Here is a 23,021-nt window from a genome sequence, read left to right as displayed (position 1 = left end):
AGGAGGAAGGTGTGTGTTCATAGGTTACTGTTGAGTGTTTTTGTCCCACTTTGTGTTATCAGAGCGCCGTGGAAACGAGCCTGATAACACACTGATTAGTTTATGGATCTGTGTGTGTGTGTGTGTGTGTGTGTGTCGTTGCCAGCTGGCTCGACGGCCCCGGCGCTCTCTGTGTGTCGTGGTTAACGAGATAATCAGATCTGCAGATTAATGTGACTGTTTAATAACACGGCGCTCAGTAACTGTACTCTGCTGTAATCTGCACACGGTGGAAACTTTCCCAAACTGGGAAAGGTAGAAAAACAGGCATCGCCATGGAGACGCCCAGACGCTCTCAGCTGCGGTTGTGTTTGTAGATGACCTGGAGGTGTGATCTGTTTTTAATTTAAGATAATGGAGGTGAACTGAGTGATGCTTTTATTCTTTCTTTGAATCATTTGGTCCATTAGAACAGTCATTTCTCAAACACTGGGTCGTGACCCACAGGTGGGTCACAGGTGGCTTTTAATTTAGCTGTCAAATAAATACATGATTATGGAAGATTAATATCTGTAGTTCACCTTTAATAAAGTATTTAAAATGTGTATATTATAAATATATATATATATATATATTTGTACTTATTTTGTCTCATTTATGGAGGAGGCTAAAAATGTCCTTTATTATAATATTCGTTTCCTAATGGGAGGAAATAAAAAACAGGGACTATTTGATAATCAGTTAATCAGTCTGAACAGTTAAGGACATCATCTTAGACAACGTTTTAAAGACCAAACAACTAATTGATTAGTCCAAAGATTTGGGCCTAATTTTCAACTGACAAGATTATGACAGGATCAGTTTTTCACCATTTTCTCACCTTATATATTATGGACAAAACAAGTAGTAATTGTTTAATAAAGAAGTTCCCAGAAAAAAAAAAAAAAAAGGTATGGATTAGGTCAGAGGTCAGAGGTGAATTAAAAGTGCCGTCTTCTGTAACATGTGAGAAGTTAAATCCAGCAGCTGTTTGTCATCTTGTCCTAAAATTATTTTTAGATTATCAGAATCAGTGCAGCTCCAGATGTTTTCCTTCTTTTGTTAAAACTTCACTGTTTCCACAAGTCTTTTCATGTTCAGCGTGTCCCGGCCAACAGTTTCCAGGAAATAGTCAGAGCCTCCACGCTCCAACGTTATCGTCTTAACTAAGTGCCAGAGATTAAAGTGGAAACGTTCCAGTTTTGAACAGTTACACACTCACTCAGGACTGTGTGATGAAGTGGATCTTACAGTGGAGCTGTGCAAACACTGATTTCTCTCAACACCGCACCGACATGCTAACGTGCTGCTCGTATGTGAGAAATAAAGGGTACAGTTTGGTGTCAGCTCAAATATATTTCAGTAAATGCAAGAATTTTTATTCACATCTCTCACTGCAACAAGTTCAACGAAAAAGCTGAGAAAACTTAACATTTCAAGGTAATTAAATTCAATATATTTGCCCAACTCAAAAGTTTGAAAAAGAGTTTTACCAACTACTAATGTTTTGTTGAGAAGATTTTTAATGTTCAAGCATCTAAATAAAGACAAATCAGGTTTAGAATATGATTGTTTGGGTGGTTTCTAAAACTCTGAAGATTCTTTTTTTATTTTAAAGTAGAAAAGTAAATTACCTCAACAAAAGATGGGTCAGCAAAAACTTTATTCAGGTTATTTCAAAACTTTCAAAGATTCAAAATTTTCTCAAAGTTTTGAGAGTTGAGTTTTTTCACAGGACAGAAATGATTAATTTTAATAATAAAAAAATACCTCATGTTTGTTAGAGCTTCAACTGAAAAGTTTAAGTTTGAAGTTTATTGTTACAGTGAATTAATGTGAGCATTTGTTTTTAAAATCTCTTTTTTTTTCTTTTTCTTTTTTTCAAAACCCAAAATTGTTGTGCAACATCACATTTTTCTGGAGGGACTGATTAAGTCTCCTGCACCAGCAGCTAAAACTTCTTCACGTGGGTTTTCTGTCTTTATGAAAAGAAAAGCATCCAGAGCTGAACTGGACATTAGAATGATTTTTTTTATCACATTAAGAAAGTTTAGTTAGCCTTCAACAACTAACCCTGTCATGAGTCTTGTCTTTGCCTTCTTGAAACACCTCCAGCAGAGTTCATGACTGCAAATATTTTTAGACTTTGATCAAAGGTGTGGTCAACGTCTCCACCAGTCACCTCCCACGCAGGGAGGAGTCCTTGTTTGATCGGGATCAGGAAGAAATGTAGGTCACACAAACATCATCTGGGCGTCACGTTCACACAATATAAAGCAGAGAGGCAGCGGCGGTGGTGGCGGCGTTCTGGGCAGCAGGGCGCTGGACTGCAGCCTGAGCTCAGTTTAGCTCCCACCATGACTTCAGTTCAGTCACGTATGATCACGTCTGCTGGAGGAGTTCAGCAGCTCGTGGGCAACACGAGCACCCACAGTCCTGTAGGAGAAACACACTGATGTCCACATATATCCAGGAGTGGACGGCGAGGTTTAAACTGCACCCTGCTTTTGTCCAAGTAACTGGATCTAATAAACGCACAATAAGTTTAAAATCAGAGCTGTTGCAATGAGTGTAACACGTCCCGTCTGTTCACATGGAGAGCTTTTAAAAAGCAGATGTGGGTCAGACCTTTTTGTTGTACCTTTTATAGTAACTCTGACGTCTCGTCTAGCACCGACATCAGGTCGCATTTTAAAGGGATTAAAAAACAAGAAGGGAAAGTTAGATTTGTACTTTTGCAATCGGTAAGTCATAACCAGAGACAGCCTTTAATTAGCAGCTTAATGCCTACGAGTTAAGTCATAGTGTTCTTCAGGGCATGTAAAAACATGTGATTATTATGGCTCACCCACTCATGAGAACTGGGTCAAATCTTGTCCTACAAAAAAAAAAAGAACTTTAAAAATGATTTATATCAGTACTCTAGTTCCAGTTTTTGGTGCAAATGTTTTCTTTATGTTTGCTTTTAATTGTTTTAAATGCCTAAACTTGCTCCGTGTCAGAAAACAGCCAAGAATTCACAACTTCAAACAATTTAAAACTTTTAAAAATGGTGAAAAACTGAAAAATAGTTCCAAACATGTGAAAACAGGTGGAGCACACGAACAAAAACAGCTAGGGATCAATCTGGCAATAATTTTTCCACTGATCGATTAGTTGATCAAAGTCCAAGAAGACGTCCTCAGATGTCTTGTTTTGGAGCGTACGTCCATGCGGTCCACCAGCGATCAATCTGGCAATGAGAGGACATCGATTTCTAATTTATTTTCCAGTTAATTTCTTATTAAAACTGTCTCCATGTCAGAAATCAGCCTTGTCCCAAAAGAATTCACAACTTCAGACAATTTAAAAATGTGTTAAAATACGACTGATAATACAGCTGTTATAACCATCTTCTTTAAAATGACCCAGTTCACGACAGGCTTTCTCTGTAAATCTTGGGAGACTTCATTTGTGCATAAATATATACCATATATTATATAATTATATAATCTTATATTATCTTGACACACGTTAAAAACTTTATACCTGAGGAATAAATGCATTCAGGCTTAACGAGTTAACAGGTCATCTCATCGGTTGTATTTCCTCTCCTCAAGAAAACAAAACTTTAACAAGTTGATTGAAATCAAAATTTCAAGGTAAACTCACTGTGATAGACTTTTGAGTTTAATATAAAACTCAAACTCTGAAGTTTTTAAATAAACTTAAAAAAAAAGAAGAAAATCGCTTTTCTTCTTTAATTAAACTTGAATCTTTGAAGTTAAAAAACTCAAAAAGTGTTTCGAATTTCAAAAATTGTGAGCTGTGAACATGATTTGTCTTATTTATTTTTTGGTCCTTCTGAAAATTAAAATTAAATGGATTTAATTATAAATATTAAAATATTAACTATTATTCATTTTCACTTGAAGTTTACACAGTTTTTTTTAAAAACAATTTTTGTTTTTTGTTTTTTTTTTAAACTCAAACATTCGAGTTTATCTAAAAGAGAAAATTTTTTAAATGTTTTAATAACTTATAATCTTGTCTTGCAAGTTTTCTTGACATTTTTTTTACAGTGTAGGACATTTTAACCTCCTTCATAAATGAGACAAAATAAGAGTATTTAAGTGAAATGAATAGGTCTTGTTTTCTCTCTCATCAGTAAAACAATATACTCATTTTAAATGTTTTACTGCAAACATAAACTTTTTTTTTTACATTTTGCAGAAGTTCTTCTTTTCTTCATTTGGTGATCCAATTAAAACCTGCTGTGACCCACCTGAGGGTCACGACCCAGTATTTGGGAATGACCCCTTTAACTCTGATGGAATAAAATACGTCCAGACTGCGTCTTGATTTCTGCTCGTACAAACGTCGTCTCTGTGCCGTGCCGAGGTAATCCCACACCAGCTCAACATATACTGCTCACTAAGCTGTCTATTGGCCGAACTGTGTGCTTCAGGAGGTCGTCTGGTGTCATGGCAACGCAGTTCAAAATCCCTGATATTCACACATGACCTGTGTTGGAATATCAGCTGTGTGCACGTGGCGTCGACACGTCAGTGCACGTATGCAAACGGCAGCAGGGGGTTATATAACATCCATGTTCACTTCAGCAGGAAACAAAAGAGCTGCACTCAGGTCTGATTACAGGCTGGAAGACGGCGTGCCCTCGTGACCCAGCGAGCGTAAAACAGACGATATCTGAGAGCAGATGTAATCCCGGTCCGCCGCCGACACCTCAGTCAACAGCTCGCTCTTAACTGGCTGAGCAGAGAGCTACTGAAGGTCAGCTTGGGGTCATTCTGAAATAAGAGCAGAGGTTGGAAAAAAAGGCCCCAGTAAACCTCTTAGAAAGCTAAGTGGACCGATCGAGGCACATTCCTCGAAGGATGAGGGCTCAGTTCACAGGGCTCGCTGACTGGGCAGCGCCACGGGGCCGCGGGGCCACCGTCCTGCCGCCGCCGCCGCCGTGTGGACCAAACCTGTCAAACTGTTACCTCTCTGACCAGATGAATCCATCACTGGTGTCAGATCAGTTTGTATCTGCAGCTCAGCCTGCAAAGGTTTGTCTGACGATGATGGAGGATTGTGATTGGCTGACAGTTGAGGCAGTGATTCTGACAGGTCTGCTGTCTCCTGACCAATCAGAGGTCTGTGCAGCAGGATGGTGAAAGTGGACTTCTGGTGTTTTCAGGGTGTCTAACAGTGTTTCCCAAAACTATTGTTTTGGACTCCACTTTTCAAAAATAACAAATCATCGTGACTCAAAATATGTTATAGATTGTCAATCAATCTGTTGATTATTTTCTCAATTGATCAGTTATTAGTTGTCACACTGTAAATTAGTTGTTAATCCTGTCACATTCTTGTCAATTGAAAAACAGGTCCAAACGTGAAAACGGGTGGAGGACATGGACGTACGTTTGGACCCATTTTTCAACTAGTGCTCAATCTGGCAAAAAAAAAAATTCCACCAATCGATGAATTATTTAGTTAATAAAATATGTTTTCTCAATGTTTTTGGATCACGTCAAAGTAGGAACAAACCTTTTTAAACCAGGAAGGTCACAATATTAAAAATGAGGTCATAGAAGTGACAGGAGGGACAGAAACAGCGAAAGCTGGACTTCACTTTGAAGGACAACTTTTGAAGTGATATTCTGGAGTGTGTGCAAAGTCCTGTTTAGCTCAGGTTAATCCTGGACTAAACAGCCAAAACCTGCATTTGATCCTTTTGTGCACAGATGTAGAAAAAAAAAGACCATCTTTATGGTTCTTCTCACAGCCAATCACCAACAGTGTGACGTGTGATTGGCCCACGACAGCATCAGCTACATGTGGTGAATGAAATGAAAGTCCTGGGATGAAAAATACTGTCCACTGAACTTGTCCATGATGAGACACGTGTCACTTACTGCTGGTTGGTATTTGTTCATAAACCAAAGAATTGGACACAGTCAAATCTTCCTTCTCTCAACTATCCAGACATTTTAGACATTTCCTGACAGGACACTTTCTTTTTATCATCTGAGAAATATTTCAAAAATACATTCTATACAATCTTTTAAAGACACAGAAACATTTTACAGGCTTTTATCTCATCACGCCTGGATTTCTGCAACAGCCTTTTGACCTGCTTGAATCAAAACTCTCTTAACAGACTTCAGAGTGAACAGAACTCAGCTGCCAGACTTTTAACCAGAACTAGGAAACACGATCATTTCACTCCTGTTTTAGTGTCTTTGTTTTGGCTCCCAGTACATTTTAGAATAGATTTTAAGATTTTACTGATGACTTTTAAAGCTCTTAATGGCCTCGCTCCCTCACATGTCACTGACCTGTTAGTACCTTACACTCCACGACGTACCTTGAGATCCTTGGGCAGAGGTCTTTTGTCTGTTCCACAGGCCCGCCTGAAAACTAAAGGGGACAGAGCCTTTTCAGTCAGGGCCCTGAGGCTCTGGAACAATCTGCCCAAGGAAATCAGGTCAGCTGAGTCATTGATCTCCTTTAAATCAGAGAGCATTTCCTGATTTTATCTAAGTTTGAACTGATTTGCCCTGTGTTTATTTCTTCAAATGTTTTTACTTTTACTTTTTGCGCTGTACTATTTTATTTTATCTGTTATCTGACTTTCAAACCTGTCTGCTTTATTTTGCTGCCTTTGAATTTATTCTTCTTATTCTTATTCTTATTCTTCTTATTATTATTCTTATTATTATTATTATTATTATTATTATAAATCTTTCCTTTCATACAGTCTGTGTGTGAGACCTGCAGATCTACAGACCTGCGGACCTGCAGACATGTTGATCTGCAGACCTGCAAAATTGCAGACCTACAGACATGCAGACCAACAGACCTGCAGAATTACAGACATGCAGATCTGCAGACATGCAAACTTGCAGACCCACAGACCTGCAAACCTACAGACATGCAGATCTGCAGACATGCAGACCTGCAGAAGTGCAGACCAACAGACCTGCAGACATGCAGATCTGCAGACATGCAAACCTACAGACATCAGACGAACAGACCTACAGACATGCAGACCAACAGACCTGCAGAATTACAGACCTGCAGACATGCATACCTACAGACATGCAGAACTAAAGACATGCAGACCAACAGACCTACAGATATGCAGACCTGCAGACATGCAGACCAACAGACCTGCAGAATTGCAGACTTGCAGACCCACAGACCTACATACCTGCAGACATGCAGACATACAGACCTGCAGACCCACAGACCTACAGACATGCAGAATTGCAGGCATGCAGACCGAAAGACCCGCAGAATTGCAGACTTGCAGACATGCAGATTTGCAGCCCCACAGACCTACAGACATGCAGACCTGCAGACATGCAGACCTACAGACATGCAGACCTGCAGAATTGCAGACCTGCAGACATGCAAACATACAGACCTGCAGAATTGCAGACTTGCAGACCCACAGACCTACAGACATGCAGAATTGCAGGCATGCAGACCAAAAGACCCACAGAATTGCAGACTTGCAGCCCCACAGACCTACAGACATGCAGACCTGCAGACATGCAGACTTGCAGACACACAGACCTACAGACATGCAGAGTTACAGACATTCAGACCTACAGACCTGCAGACCTGCAGACCTACAAACCTGCAGATCTGCAGACATGCAGACCTGCAGAAGTGCAGACCAACAGACCTGCAGACATGCAAACCCACAGACACCAGACCAACAGACCTGCAGAATTACAGACCTGCAGACATGCAGAACTAAAGACATGCAGACCTGCAGACCAACAGACCTACAGACATGCAGACCTGCAGACATGCAGACCTACAGACATGCAGACCTGCAGAATTGCAGACCTGCAGACATGCAGACATACAGACCTGCAGAATTGCAGACTTGCAGACCCACAGACCTACAGACATGCAGAGTTACAGACATTCAGACCTACAGACCTGCAGACCTACAAACCTGCAGACCTACAGACATGCAGACACACAGACATGCAGACCTACAGACCTACAGACATGCAGACCTACAGACATGCAGACTTGCAGACACACAGACATGCAGACACACAGACACGCAGACCTACAGACCTGCAGACATGCAGACCTGCAGACACACAGACACGCAGACCTACAGACCTACATACATGCAGACCTGCTGATCTGCAGACATGCAGACCTACAGACCTGCAGACACACAGACATGCAGACCTACAGACATGCAGACCTGCTGATCTGCAGACCTGCCATATTTCACTTTACATTTTAAATTTCAACTGAGGGTGTAAAATATTAAACTAAAGATACAATGCATGTTTTGCATACTGAACTGAGCCGTGTCAGGCAAATATACAAAACTTATGGACCTGTTTATGGCAATTATTTCTAATAAAGTTTGAGGGCAATGCAAATTACTGGAGTGTCCCTGGAAAAAATTACAAAACAGGGGCAGGTTTAGCTTAGGCGCTGCAGTGTCACATGACAGGGTCGCCCTCTGTGTTCTGCAAAGGGTAAAAAAAAAGTATTTAACATTCTCATATTTCTGCATCTCCAACAGCAAAGAACGTATTTTCCTCCAGTGTGGCAGCCAGTCAGCCAAACAGGGCAAGTGATGCTCAGCAACTTTAGCATTTAGCTTTGTGCACGTCCGCATGTTCAACATTAGAGCCAAAGAGGCTAAAAACAATACTTTGTGGTCTGGGTGTGGCCTTAAGGAGTCAGTGTTTGAGATAAAGAGCTCACATCTCTCCTGCCTGCTCTCCACTGCTGTCTGTAGTGTTTCTGTGTCAGTGAGTTTCCTGGTTGTCCGTCAGTCAGTCAGTTATCAGTCGAATGAGATGATCTGTGGCTGGACGCCAGCTCTGATTCTCAGGAGACGCTGATCCAAACGTCCAAAGGTTTCAGTTACACAGCTGCATTAAAACTCAACAACCTAAACATTCTATTCTTTTCTGTTCTATTCTAAAATCTGTTGGGTTTGCACTTTGTTTTTTTTTTTGTCCCATCCTTCTTTCGATGGTTTTTCCTCCCTCTTCCTTCCTTGCCTCCTTTTCTTTCTGTAATTGTCTTGTCTCATCCTTTTATTGTCTTCATCCTTTCCTTCTCTCTCACACATTGTGTCCTCTTTTCTCCTTATGTCTGTCTTTTGTCATCCCTCCTCTTTGTTTTTTGTCATTACTTACTCCACTGTCATGTTTTTAATTTACTTCCTTTTTGTTCTTTTCCTTTCATCGCTCTTTCTCTCTCACTTTTCTTCTGACACCACTTCATCCCAGACTAACTTTTTCATGTCTCCCCTCTTTCTTTCCCATACCATTATCTACCCCATCCAGTCTCTCCGTCTTTAAATATCTTCGTCCTCCTCTCCTCTCCTCTCCTCTCAGTCTCTTGGCTCTGACTCAAAGTTCATCAGGAGTTCAGTTGATGTAAACGTGAAGCCAATCAGAGCCGATGAGACCACTGAAACACGGCGTTTTTGCTCTGATCGCAGCGATAAGTTCCATCACTCACACTCACTCACAGCGAGGGATTATGTAACGCAGCTCCACATCATGTTTACACAGAGTTATTGATGGTCATCGTTAGTTATTTAAAGGTAGAAAAACACACTTCTCCTCCTGTCACATGACCTCTGCTCACAGTTGGACGACAGTTTGTTATCACAGAGTTTTCCAGGCGATGAAGCAACGATGACCTTCACCATGTGGTCATGTTGTTTTCACACAGAGAGAAAAAGAAAAGGATGCAACGGAACAAACACCAGGAGCTTTCTACAGAACGTTTCCCAATCTCCGAGTCCCTGCCAGGGAACGCTTAAACCTCTTCACCCATCCCGAGAACCTGAAGACTGACCCCCAAAACCCTCAGAACTTCATTAAGGAACTCTTCAAGGTCCCCAAGAGCCTTTTAGAGGATCCCTAGAACCTCTTCGGGGACTCATCTTGCCTCATCTAGAAAAACATGAATCTCATGAAGAACCCCAAGATTTTTCTCAGGACAAACTAAAAATTTGTCAAGGATCTTTACAACCTCACCAAAGCTGCCTAGAACCCCCTTTCAAGTATTCCTGGAACATCTTGACTAATCCCTCGGAACTTCATTAGAATCTCATCAAGGAACAAATGTACTGGACATCCTCATCAAGGATGTTTAGAAATTTAGCAAGGACTCCTAGAACCTTCTCAAAGAGTGCTAGAACCTTTTCAGTGACCTCTAAACCATTGTTAAGGTCCCCTAGAATCTCTCTCTGAAGGATCTTAAGAATGTAATCAATGACCTCTAACTCATCAAAGATTCCCCAAATATCATCAAAGCCAGATTAGGTCTGTTTCTTGAACCGGTTCTATTCATCATTCATTGGAACCTTGGAGCCACCAAGCAAACCAGGCTATGTTTCCACCAGTGTGGAACCATCAGGCCTGTGTGTCTTTTCCTCCATGGTTTTGCTTTTGTTATTGATTGTTGAAGTTGGTTTGTCAGTTGTTTGCTTGTTTGCTTGTTTGGTTGGTTGGAACCTCTGTTCCACTGATGGACGCAGGTCTGCGTGTCTCTGTTCCACTGATGGACGCAGGTCTGCGTGTCTCTGCTCCTCTGATGGACGCAGGTCTGCGCGTCTCTGCTCCTCTGATGGACGCAGGTCTGCGCGTCTCTGCTCCACTGATGGACGCAGGTCTGCGCGTCTCTGCTCCTCTGATGGACGCAGGTGTCTCTGCTGACTGTTGATGTCCTCCTGAAGTCTTGTTGTGGTTTGAAATCCGGCTGATGATGATGATGGTGTCATCTGTGTTTTCTCCATGTCGGGGGCTGCAGTCATGGGTGTGCCATGTGAACAGAAGGGGGCGGAGCTCACAGCCCCGAGGATATCTGGTGTTGAGTAAAACAGGTGACCTGTCTGGGGTCCGACGTGATGATGTTTTGTTTATTTATGTTTTTTTGTGAATTCTATTTTGTTGCTTCTTATTTCACATTTTATCATTTTGTTGGGAGACACTGAGGAACATTTATGTTCTTCTTTTTTAATTTTTCACTTTTCACTCATGATCCGTCACTGTCCAGTTCAGTGTCTGTACGTGAGGGTGGAGCTGCTGTGTGCAGATGTGGAGGCCTCCACCCAGAGACAGATGTGACCTCGTCCTGTACATCTCTCAGTGCTCATCTGTCTCTGCACACATCCACGTTTATTTCTTCATCTGAGGGGCCCCTCGGAGCTCCGGCCCTGTTACGTAATGCTGCTCCTCCTCGGAGCCGAGTGCATCTCCTGCAGCGATAACACCACCACATGTTCAGCTGCAGCCTCAAACTGTCTTCTTTATGGAGATGAATCTTCGTCTTTATCGCACCGTTTAACTTGGGGATGTTCCCCTGAGCTTGTGTTTCACAGAGAACCCGTCGTCTGTTCTTACAGGGAACCGACAGCCGGGCCTGAGTTAGTGTTCAGAGGCCACAGAGGCGGTAGGGCCAAGTCCATCTCTGTCAGTCTGTCTGAAACACGAGTCCTCGTCACCCCGAGGCCTGCTATGAGAGGTCAGGATAAAGAATGTGGGACAGTGTGTGGTCCTCACACAGCCCAGGGTATCATGGGATACATTCAATCTGCAGACGTGCTCCATATAACACACAATTCATCACTAAAGAAAAATATAGTCATTTTCTTAAGACCACAGTTTGACGCAGAGCTCCTTCTTATCACTCAGGCTGGAAACAAGATGTCCTGTCCCCGTGACACTGAGACATGTCCACTCAACTTGACAGGCCAAGTATGTCCACACATACAAGGAGCCCCCAAATAAACTTACCCCTCCTCTACAAGCTGCATTTAAATGTGTTTTTGGTGATCAGACCGCAAAATCTTGTCCCGTCCAATGTCCGTCCGTCCACAGTTGAAACGTGACGATTGGCACATTTTTACATATAAAAAATTTACCTATTGTTTTTGTGATTCCTGCTTCTGTTGACTTTTTTCCTGTCCCGTCCCAGTCCGGTCATGAATTCTGAAAATGTCTCACATCCTGTGGGACTCCCCTAACCTTGTTAAACATCTTTACAACAAGGATCCATGGAACCCCCTCAAGGTTGTCTAGAGCCTCTTCAAGGACCCACAGAACCCGTCAGACATCTTCAAGGGCCCCTAAAACTTTCCTAAGTACCATTTGAAGTTTACAATGACCCCTGGAGTGTTACAGGTCTGTAGAACTTTCTCAGGGACCCCTAAAAGCTTGTCGAGCATCTTACAACCTCATTAAAGCTGCCTAGAACCCCACTCAAGGAACCTTGTAGAATCTCTTTAAGGAACTACTGTAGTTTTCCATGCTTCCATCCTCATCAGAATCAGAATCAGAAATGGTTTGTTGGTGCATACAAACATAAAACTAGAAATATAAATAAAGGCAAGTACTTTCAGTAAAAACAGCATAAATAGAAAAGTAAAACAGTAAAACACAAGAAAAAAAAAACAAGTGGCTAAAGATGTACAATATAGCAGAAGAACAATATTTACAGATGTTACTGATATTTACAGAGGTGGACGGAGCTGTGCAGTTTTATGAGGGAGTGCAAAAGGTTTGACATTGAACATGCACGTTCACAGTATACAGGGGATATTATAATGTGCAAAATATAGAAAATAGAGAATTTCGTTAATGTAACGTGTAAGAGGGAGGGGGGGGTGGGGGCAGTGTCAGTGGGGGTCGTGGGGAACATTAATGAGGGCATCACCAAGGATCTTTGGAAATTTTGCAAGGACCACCATTTCCATGTCCCAGAACCAAACCAAACCAAAACATTTCAGAAATTACAAATATTTCATATATATAAATCCTTGAGGAATACATTTTCACCGAAAAAAAATTGGAATTGAGGTGTTGGTATTGATCATTTTAAAGGTTTTTTGGACAAGAGTTGACCCAATTCTCAGGAAGGGGTGAGAAATAATAATCACTTATCAATGATTGTTGTTGTTTTTTTGTTTTTGTTTTTTTATTATTTTGCATATATAACCTTTGTGGTTGGACATGATTTGTCTCAGTTGTCCAGAATGAATGATTTCCTGTCCAAAGCTGCACATGACTCGTGTGTCTCTGCAGAAGAAATAACTAAAGTGCATCCTCTGTCTCTGCAGCAGCAGCAGGCGGGTTCAGGTCAGGTCTCAGCTTTAGTCTCGTGCAGAACTGGAGAGTGAACACATCACTCTGTTCTGGTCAACATGAACTGACACAGTTATAAGCAGTCATATGCATGACACAGTAATAAAACTTTAAAACAGCGAGGCGTGTTTCTGTGTGAAGGTCGACACCTCCACATATGTTTTCCCAGTGAGGGAGCAGAGTCCCTCAGAGACAGAGACCTGTCACGTACCCCACGGCTCTCCCAGTTTCCCAGAAGTCCCAGCACCTACAACCTGATCCGCGGCAGTACTCTCTGTTCTGTTTGTTCTTTTGTGCAGCGGCAGGGGTCTGAAAGAGCTCTGCTGGCGAGAGCGCGGCGGCGTTGGCACGCTGCTTCACTCCGTGTCCTTGGAGGGCGTCCAGAGTCACGTCCCGAGAAGAAAACGCTGCTGCTGGCTCCAGAAATAAATACCACAGAAACCTCACAGACTACTACCTGATTCATAACACACACACACACACACACACACACACACACACACACAGACTTTCTGAAGACTTGCACTTTAGATAGATTTGACAGTGTGTGACAGAGTGTGTGTGTGTGTGTGTGTGTGTGTGTGTGTGTGTGTGTGTGTGTGTGTGTGTGTGTGTGTGTGTCATGTTTCATGCTGTCAGGTCTCTCACACTCCAGCTGAACTGAAACCAGCCAGTGGATCAGGTTCATAAATCTACAGCAGAACAAAAAGCTCCCTCAAGAGTTTCAACAACAACAACAACAACAACAACAAAGGAGTGTTTTGGCTGCGAGGGTTACTTTGAAAATGTAATCTGATACAGTTACTAATTACCTGTATCACAATATTAAAGAAATGTGACTTGATTACTGTTGGATTATCTCAATATAAAATATGGTGGAAATGTTTGGCCTAATATTGTGTTTTTAGGGCTGCAACTAACAATTATCTTCATCATTGATTAATAAGGTGATGAGTTTCTTAATTAATTGATTAGTTGTTTGTTCATTAGAAAATATTCACATTTAAGAAGCTGAAATCAGAGAGTTTAGACTTTTTTTTATTAAAAAATGACTCAAAATGATTAATCAATTATTTAATCCTGTCACAATCTTCTTAATTGAAGAATATGAAAATAAAATGTCAGAAAATAATGAAAATCAATAAATTAATCTTGTCAGTTGAGAAGTAGGTGTGAATGTGCTCCACATGGATGAACCATCTCAATATCTTAATGTCAGATTTTGTTTTTGTTTTGTTGTTGTTTGTTTTTGTCATCTCAAGCCTTTGACGAAAACGGTTGGAAAACTTTATTTTTTGCAGTTTCTTTAACTTCAGTTTCATTGCAAAAAATGTCCAAAACCATCGCAACATGTATCGTAATTATTTAGAAAAGCTTCTGTGAGATCAGACATTTTTCAAACAGTCCTGTGAATCATGGAGGGATGGAAAGTTTCCCAGAAACACCACCTGCTGCCACATGTCTGATGTTTGTTCCTCTCACAGCCGTGTGAGTTCATGTGTGGGACGTTTCTCTTTTATTTTGAAAGTCCAGTGATGATCTGTTGTCATCAGACTCTGACTGTGACTCAGAGAAATGTTGTGGATCATATTTATTATAAAAGTTAAGTCCAGTCAGTTCCATCACAGCTGTTTAGTGCTTCTTGTCGTTTTGTCTGGTGTTTTTAGAAACATGTTGGTCTAAAAAGCTACAAATTCAACATATTTGGTATCAAATTAAAGAGAAAGTTGTGTTTTTCAAATGAAAACCACTTGTAATTGTTGAGTTCTTTCTGTTTTTTAGGTAAAGCTGCTTGTTTGTTTGGGTTGAGTAGGAAAGATCTCATCTAAGTGAAGATTCTCAGTGAACTGCAGCAACATGTTGGTATCCTGCTGGAGTCTAAAGGGTTAATCACAAACAGTTCATGTGTTCAAACACACCAGACTCCATTTACAGAAGGTCAGGTCATTTCAACATCGTCATCTTCATTCAAACTGGACAGAGACAAAAAAAAAAACTGTCTTGAACAATCATAACTCTGGTTCGGTTGAAATATTCTGATTTGTGAAAATATATCAAAATATCATCAGAGAAGCAGAGAGAGTTTTATTTGGTTTAAATTAACAAGTTTTAAAATGAAAGATTCAATAAATTGTCTGTTTGTGGTCAAACAGAAAGGATTTCGATCTTTAACAAAAAGCTCCATCTCTGCAGGAACCGTGTCAGAACAATAATCTGAGCCTGTCAAACACTTTTAATGGATAAACTTCACCAGTTTACACTGTGAGAGCAGAGCTTCAATAAAACACTGATCAGTCATAACATGATGACCACTGACAGGTGAAGTGAAGAACACTGACTGTCTCTTCATCATGGCTCCTGTTAGTGGCTCAGATATATCAGGCAGCCATTTTGTCCTCAGAGTCGACGCGTTAGAAGAAGGAAAAATGAGAAAGTGTAAGGAACGAGTTTGACGACGGCCACATTGTGATGGTAGACGACTGAGTCCGAGCCTCCAGAACTGCAGCTCTTGTGGGCTGTTCCTGGTCTGCAGTGGTCAGTATCTATCAAAAGTGGTCCAAGGAAGGACCAGTGGTGAACCGGCGACAGGGTCATGGGCGACCGAGGCTCACTGATGCACATGGAGAGTGAAGGCTGGTCGGATGTGGTCTGATCCAACAGACGAGCTGCTGTTGCTCAAACTGCTGAAGAAGTTCATGCTGGTTCTGATAGAAAGGTGTCAGAACACACAGTGCATCACAGTTTGTTGTGTATGGAGCTGCAGACCAGTCAGGGCGTCCATGCTGACCCCGGTGCACCGCCGAACGCACCAACAATGAGCACGTGAGCGTCAGAACTGGACCACGGAGCAATGGAAGAAGGTGGCCTGGTCTGATGAATCACGCTTTCTTTTACATCACGTGGATGGTCGGGTGTCTGTGCGTCGCTTACCTGGGGAACACGTGACACCAGGATGCACTATGGGAAGAAGGAGGAGCACAACAACGAGTTTGAGGTGTTGACTTGGCCTCCAAATTCCCCAGATCTCAATCCAGTCGAGTATCTGTGGGATGTACTGGACAAACAAGTCCGATCCATGGAGGCCCCACCTCACAACTTACAGGACTCAAAGGATCTGCTGCTAACATCTTGGTGTCAGATACCACAGCAGACCTTCAGGGGTCTAGAGTCCATGCCTCGACGGGTCAGGACTGTTTAGGCAGCAAAAGGGGATCAACACAATATTAGGCAGGTGATCATAATGTTATGACTGATCGGTGAAGATTCCTCTGTTCTGTCAGTTTGTCTTTCATCAACACATGGATTTACTTTGTCGCTGTGAAATAAATTAATTTCACCATTTTCAGTAACATTTATTCCTGTTTTATGGCAAGAAGATCAGTTGAGTCTGTGCTGAGTGATGCTGCATGTAGATATGAACTCTCTGCAGATATGAACCCTTTTATTCAAATGTTGAGGCAGTAAATCAGGAGCCAGATATTTCCTGTAACGTTCTGTTTTTGAGGAGCAAACTGACATCCAGACCTGCAGCTGTCAGCACGTCCATCCTCCTCACATCCAAACATCTGCAGTAGATCAGAAGTGTAGCGGGAACAGGACGATTATGTCACACACACTTCTGCCGTGTTTGACGTGCCGCAGGTGAAAGTTGATCAGTGTGATCTGAGCTGCAGATTAAAGCTCCAACACACTGATCCAATCTGATGCTGCTGCAGGAGGAGGACGCTGCAGGAGAACATCTTCTGTCTGTCTGTCTGTCTGTCTGTCTGTCTGCTGCAGCACATTAAACTCTGTACTTGTGTTGTTGTAAGATCAGATCATGTCCAATCGACTGTTAAATCTTTCGTGTTCTCACAGACTCTGACGGGCTGTGAAACACATGAGTGATTCTTTACGAGCTGCAGTCAAACACACTTCACCTTCTGACCCTCAGCCCACCACTGCATGGACATAAATATTTTTATATGTGCATATTTTACATAATACCTGAACAAAATACTTCTGAATATAAAAATACTGCAGTAAATTGTTCCCAGATGCTCATTTGAATCTGGTGGGTTATTTCTGTAGTAATTACTGTGGAGGCTTTTCTTTGTGTTTTTGGCTCACGTCCTGTTTCTTCTTCTGTGTGTGTGTGTGTGTGTGTGTGTGTGTGTGTGTGTGTGTGTGTGCGTGTGTGTGTGTGTGTGGCTGCTTTAAAGGGAGAATATTGTGGGTTCATTTGCCCCTCTGTGAAAACACATCTGCCCCCGTTTAACTTGCTCTGAAGCCACATCTGCTACTTTTTTTTAGCTTCCAAAAATCCTGAATTTCTTCCCGTAAAGAAGCGTTTGATTCTGTGACTGAACACGTCACTGAAGCTTTGTGTTGAACCTGACGTGGCTTCACTCCAGAGTTCATTTTTACAAAACTCCATTTTGATTTAGTTTTAGTTTGACTCAAATCCAACAGGTTTAGCTGATGCATCAGTTAAATGTTTCTGTAGAATTTCAAAATCCATCAGTGAAAAAATTATTGTTCAACACAATGAGACAGCTCACTCTGCACAGTGAGGACGAGGAGACATTTTAGCTCTGTTTGGTTTGATTTGTCTGTGAAGCTTCAGATCACCTGTAAAGAGACAGACTGTTGGACAGGTGATAATGAGTCCATCCTGTGTCCGTGTGTCTCTGCAGGCTGTGACTCCGGTTTCGGGAAGGCCACGGCAAAGCATCTGGACGCTCTGGGCTTTGAGGTGTTCGCCACCGTGTTGGACATGTCAGGAGACGGAGCCAGAGAGCTGCAGAGGAGCTGCTCCCCCCGTCTCACACTCCTGCAGGTGGACATCACCCAACCACAGCAGGTCCAACAGGCGCTGCTGGACACCAAGGCCAAGCTGGGACTTAAAGGTAAAGACCGAACCGTCCACTGACATGTTCAGGGACCTGTCCACTGACTCATCCTCCTCTGAATGAGACAGGAGACGTCTCTGGACATCTTCCTGTCTGCACACTGGAGCTCCCTCATGTCTCATTTATTGGCATGTTCAGTAAAATGGACTTGATGGACAGACAGGGTGGAGCTCCAGAGTGCACAGTTTATTTCCATATTCCTTAAACAGCCTGACCACTCTGAACTGTTTCTACTTTCTCCTGTCAAAAACTATTTTTCATTTATTATTAATAATAAGAAGAAACTTTATTTGTATCTTTCCTACAAGAAATGCAGCCAAAGTGCTTTTCATGCACCACGTGTTTCACATAAAATAGAAAAAGACTTGAACATAAAAACAGGAATATGATGCCATAAACATAAATAAAACCCACATTTTAAAATAAGATAAGGTGAGAAGAGAATACAGAGAAAGCATCTTCACATGGAGAAAATATACTTTAATACCGGTGAAAGTAAAAAGTACAAAAAAAAGAAGAAGTAATAATAATAGAATGCATAACATGGAATGACAATAAACATTGAGATAATAATAATACAATTAAAGTTTAAATACAGAGTGTAGAGAATGCATGAAATCAAGGAAAGGAAAGGAAGTCATGTGACTGCAGGTGTGAAGGTAACAGGCGTATCTGTCTACAGTCCGTCTGTGAGCTGAGACAGGACAGCTGTACAGGTGTGTCCTCCTGTATGAAGAAGGTGTCTCACTAAATGTTGGACTGCTCCTTTAGCTGCTGTGTGGTTGTGTCCAATGTGTCAGGTCACTCCAGGTCAGACACTCTGAGGAAATCAGTGAAGAGCAGGAGCAGAGGAGGAAGATCAGGAGGAGTGTGTGAGGAGGAGTGTGTGAGGAGGAGTGTGTGAGGAGCACCTGAGGAAGACGAGGAGGAGGAGGAGGGGGAGGGGGAGGAGGAGGAGGAGGAGGTGTCTCATGTTTCAGAGTCTCCTGATTGGCTCAGACCTGCAGCTCCCACCAGCTTCGTAATTAGACAGTTCAGACCTGTGAGTCATCTGAGGTTACACCGTGTGTGTGTGTGTGTGTGTGTGTGTGTGTGTGTGTGTGTGTGTGTGTGTGTGTGTGTGTGTGTGTGTGTGTGTGTAATAGTAGAACCAGTGATAAAGGTCACTCACACACACATTCTGTCTGGAACAGTGTGGGAGGCTGTGATTGGTGGAGACAGACAGGTGGAGGTGAGCTTACAGCAGCTGTTTGACACAGTCGACATGATGCTGACGTCACGTCTGTTCCTGCTGCAGATCAATACACCCATCAATAAATCAATAGATAAAGAAGTCAGAAGTTAAACTGCAGCAATTTCACATAAATCACAAAACAATGTAAGAAATGTTTACAAAGTCAAATTATAATCAATACATGAAACAGACTGAAATATAAAACTAAGAACAGAGATTCTGATCAATTAGAAAACTTTATTGATCCCTGGAAGGGAACATCACAGTCACTCCCATTCCAGAATATAAATATATGAACACACAGAGAGATTATAAGGAAACAAGAATTAAAAATAAAAATCAGTTTTATTCTACAGCAGCTGTTCCTAAACTGAAGAACCTCAGTTTGAAAACCTTCTGATCAACACACCAGACTGATCAATAATGATATCAGATACATTTGTTGTTACCAAATACAGTGTAACACCTGTTAATGAAACTCTGTGAGATAAATGATATTTAAAAATATTTGAGTGTAACTTTATTTTCCATGACCTGCAGGACCTTCATGGCCCACCAGAGGGCGGCGGACCACACTTTACAATTATATAACTATATAAAAAATATTAATTAAGAAACAGAAGAAAAAATAATAATAAATGCAAAAACATAAGAATTAAGTGTAAATATGTGCATCACAATATAAGCTGTAGAATAACATAATAATAATGATAATAATAATTATTATTATTATTATAATAATAACAGAATGCTGAGTTGTCACTGATCCAGAGTTCACAGCTGAAAATATAAATGTTAATTACAGATGTGCTGACTGCTGTGAGACTGTGTGTCTACATTTATACAAAAATATTCATAGAAATGTTGAGAGGTTTTGGATAGAACCTCCACAGATGTTCTAGGTAGAACCCTTTATGTTGGGTTCTAGGTAGAACTCTTTGAAAGGGCTCCTGGAGAACCCTGTTGCTGTGGAAACAAAGCTCTGACTGAGGAGGGGAAAAAATTTTTTTAAATTTTTTAAGTATGATTAATTGATTAATTGATCATTAATGTTACCAATGATTGATTGAGGAAAGAGCTGACAGTTTGTAGAACTAATATATTCATATGTACATATATATGTGTGAATATACAGCATGAGACGGTATGTCAGACCGTGTGTATCATCAGCTGAGATCTCTGTGGATCAATCATCTTCAATCAGTCGATCGATCACTTTCTGTTTGTTTGACAGATGAGTGAAGCTACTTCAGTCCCGCCTGAGAAAATCTAAATGTTTTTATTCTATAAATGTGAACCAGCTGTTCCAGATGTTTTTCAGTAATGTTCTATAATGTTCTATAATGTTCAGAAACGTCTTCAGGTCTGATAAGAGAACATGTTTGTGACAACGAGCCGCTCAGTGAACCACAACATGTAGAGAAGTGCTGCAGGACAAGGAGGTTCTGTCCAAGAACAAGACAGAAACGTGACTTTCTTAACGTTTCATGACAGCTGAGGCCCCTGAGCCGGGGCCCCGAGTGCCTGTTCTCTGACTCATTCATCAGAGGTTCTGCCAGTAAGATTCTGTTCCAAATTATATAACAATAAGTTACAGTTTAATTATTATCACTGGGATTTAATACATAAATCAGATTGATTGACCAGTACACTCATACAAATAAAGGTGCTAACTAGAACCATAGAGCGTTCTTCAGCTTGTCCCCATAGGAGAACCCTTTTTAGTTCCTGGTAGAACCCTTTCAGAGTTCTACCCAGCATAAAATGTTAAAGGGTGCTCACAAGAACCCACCCAAAATGTTCTGCCAAAGAATTTTTTTTATATTTTAAGGGTTTTATCGAGAACTCTGATATTATGCACTCTTAGAAATGAGGGTTCCAAAAGTGTTCTTTCTGAAGGGCTGAGGTTCTACCTAACTCCTTTATGTGTTATACCTAGATCCATCTGTACTAAAGAGAACCCTTCCATGGTGCAATGATTCCACCTAGAACCTTCTCTGGCATTCCTATCCAGAATCTTTACACCTTCTAAGGGTGATCAGAAGAGTCCAACCATGGGGTTCTAAGAAGAGCCTTTTTATATTCCAAGGGTTTATCTAGAACCTACTCGGGGGCAGGGGGTCTACCAAGAACCCCTCTTTATTATGAAAGATTTCTTTCATGGTTTTTAACAATCCTTGAAGGGTTCTTTGGATAAAAGGGTTCTTAATGGAACCCTTAATCTTACATAGAGTCACGAACCCTTTCTTCAGAAAAAGGGTTCTTCAGAAGCAAATGGCTCTGGGTAGAGCCTTAGAACCCTATGGGAAGATCCCTTTTGGAACTCTTACTTCTAAGAGTGCATAATATAAAACAGGGTTCTAGATAAAACCCTTGGAATACAAAAAGGTTCTCACTAGAATTCCTTGGGTGGGTTCTTGTTTACTCACTTAGTAGATTTTATGACAATCAAATATGGAAGAATATTCTGAATTATATGAGAATAAAAGAGCTGCACAGATTTTGGACAGGATGCGTCACATTTAACAAAAAGAATAAATCAGATTTTGTATGAAGAAATGACGATATGAGCTGAGTGATCATGTGATCAGCTGTGGTTCCTCGTCTGAAGTCGGCGTGTTTGTTGAACGTGTTCTTGGTTCCATCTTTAAAGTAAGCTCTGTGTTTAACACGAACTGAACAGATTTCTGTTCTACGACGTCACTAAATTCTCCACTCATCAATTTAAATTTTTTCGCACAAATCAAAAATCTGATTGGCTGTTTGTGGAGGAAACCATAGAAACGTTCCCTGTAGCTCTCTATGACACTTTATAACCCTGACGTTGTGATGTAATAACCGCCTGTATCTAAGCTCCATTTATTTAATCTGATCAGTTTTTATTTCATAACGACAGTTTTTATCAGGTGCACTTGGTCATGTGACCACTGCGGTCTGAGTGAACAAAGTTCAGTTTGTAGTTTTTTATTGTTTCGACGTGCAGAGAGACTCGCCTGCTGACACGTTACCTGCAGACAGGAAGTTACCTGGCGGCTCATTCAGGTGTTTGAAAGCCTGCCAGCCTGGATGTTCTCTTCCTCGTCATCTGTCATCAGCTCTGATCAGTTCAGGTCTAAACGAAACTCCTGAAACAAAGCAAGGGATTCTGGGTCAGCAGCGGCATATGAGGGCGAGCGAAGCTTGTTTACACTTGCAGAACAACAGGGAGAGAGGCTGACCTGATGGCGTCCTGTGTTGGCAGAGTTCACTCATTATTACAGTTAGAGGACACTGCAGGACACTGAGACAGAGGACATGTTACATAAAGACAAAACACACCAGTTTAACAGAAGGAACAGTAGTAATACCAGAGTAAATGTACTCCATTACAAGTGAAAATACAAAGTAAAATAAAACACTGAGGGTAGAAGCTGCTCATCTTGGAGGTTGTACAAATGTACACACTGCTGGTACCTGATATTTACCTTCATAATTTTATTGTACATATATACGTATATATATATACATATATATACACATATATGTATATATATATAAATTACACAAAGACAAAGAAAATTGGATCATTTTTAGCTATTTCAGCCACTGACCCCACAGAAATTGTTGTTGTTATATTGTTACTTTTTGCACAGTTGGAGACACATCCCTGGTTGCATGAACTGCTTCTTGTATAAGAGGCGAAACGTCTTCAAGAACTCAAGTCCAGTTGCCTACGACAACAACCTTGGCTACCTGGTT

General features: G+C 41.3%; 1 protein-coding gene across 1 annotated transcript in view; it reads left to right on the top strand.

Annotated features, from left to right (window-relative positions):
• The window catches only part of hsd11b2 (hydroxysteroid (11-beta) dehydrogenase 2), a 30,923-nt gene that overhangs the window by 1,423 nt on the left and 6,479 nt on the right, over positions 1-23,021 (top strand). The window contains exon 2 of the mRNA XM_084723292.1: positions 17,834-18,046. Within this exon, the coding sequence (XP_084579418.1) occupies positions 17,834-18,046 (213 nt within the window). The remainder of the gene's footprint in view (positions 1-17,833; positions 18,047-23,021) is intronic.

This window comes from Lutjanus erythropterus, chromosome 1 (assembly GCF_056507025.1).
Source record: "Lutjanus erythropterus isolate fLutEry1 chromosome 1, fLutEry1.hap2, whole genome shotgun sequence".
Lineage (NCBI taxonomy): Eukaryota > Metazoa > Chordata > Actinopteri > Lutjaniformes > Lutjanidae > Lutjanus > Lutjanus erythropterus.
The sequence above is the reverse complement of the archived record's forward strand: the minus strand, read 5'-3'. Positions and strand labels throughout refer to the sequence as shown.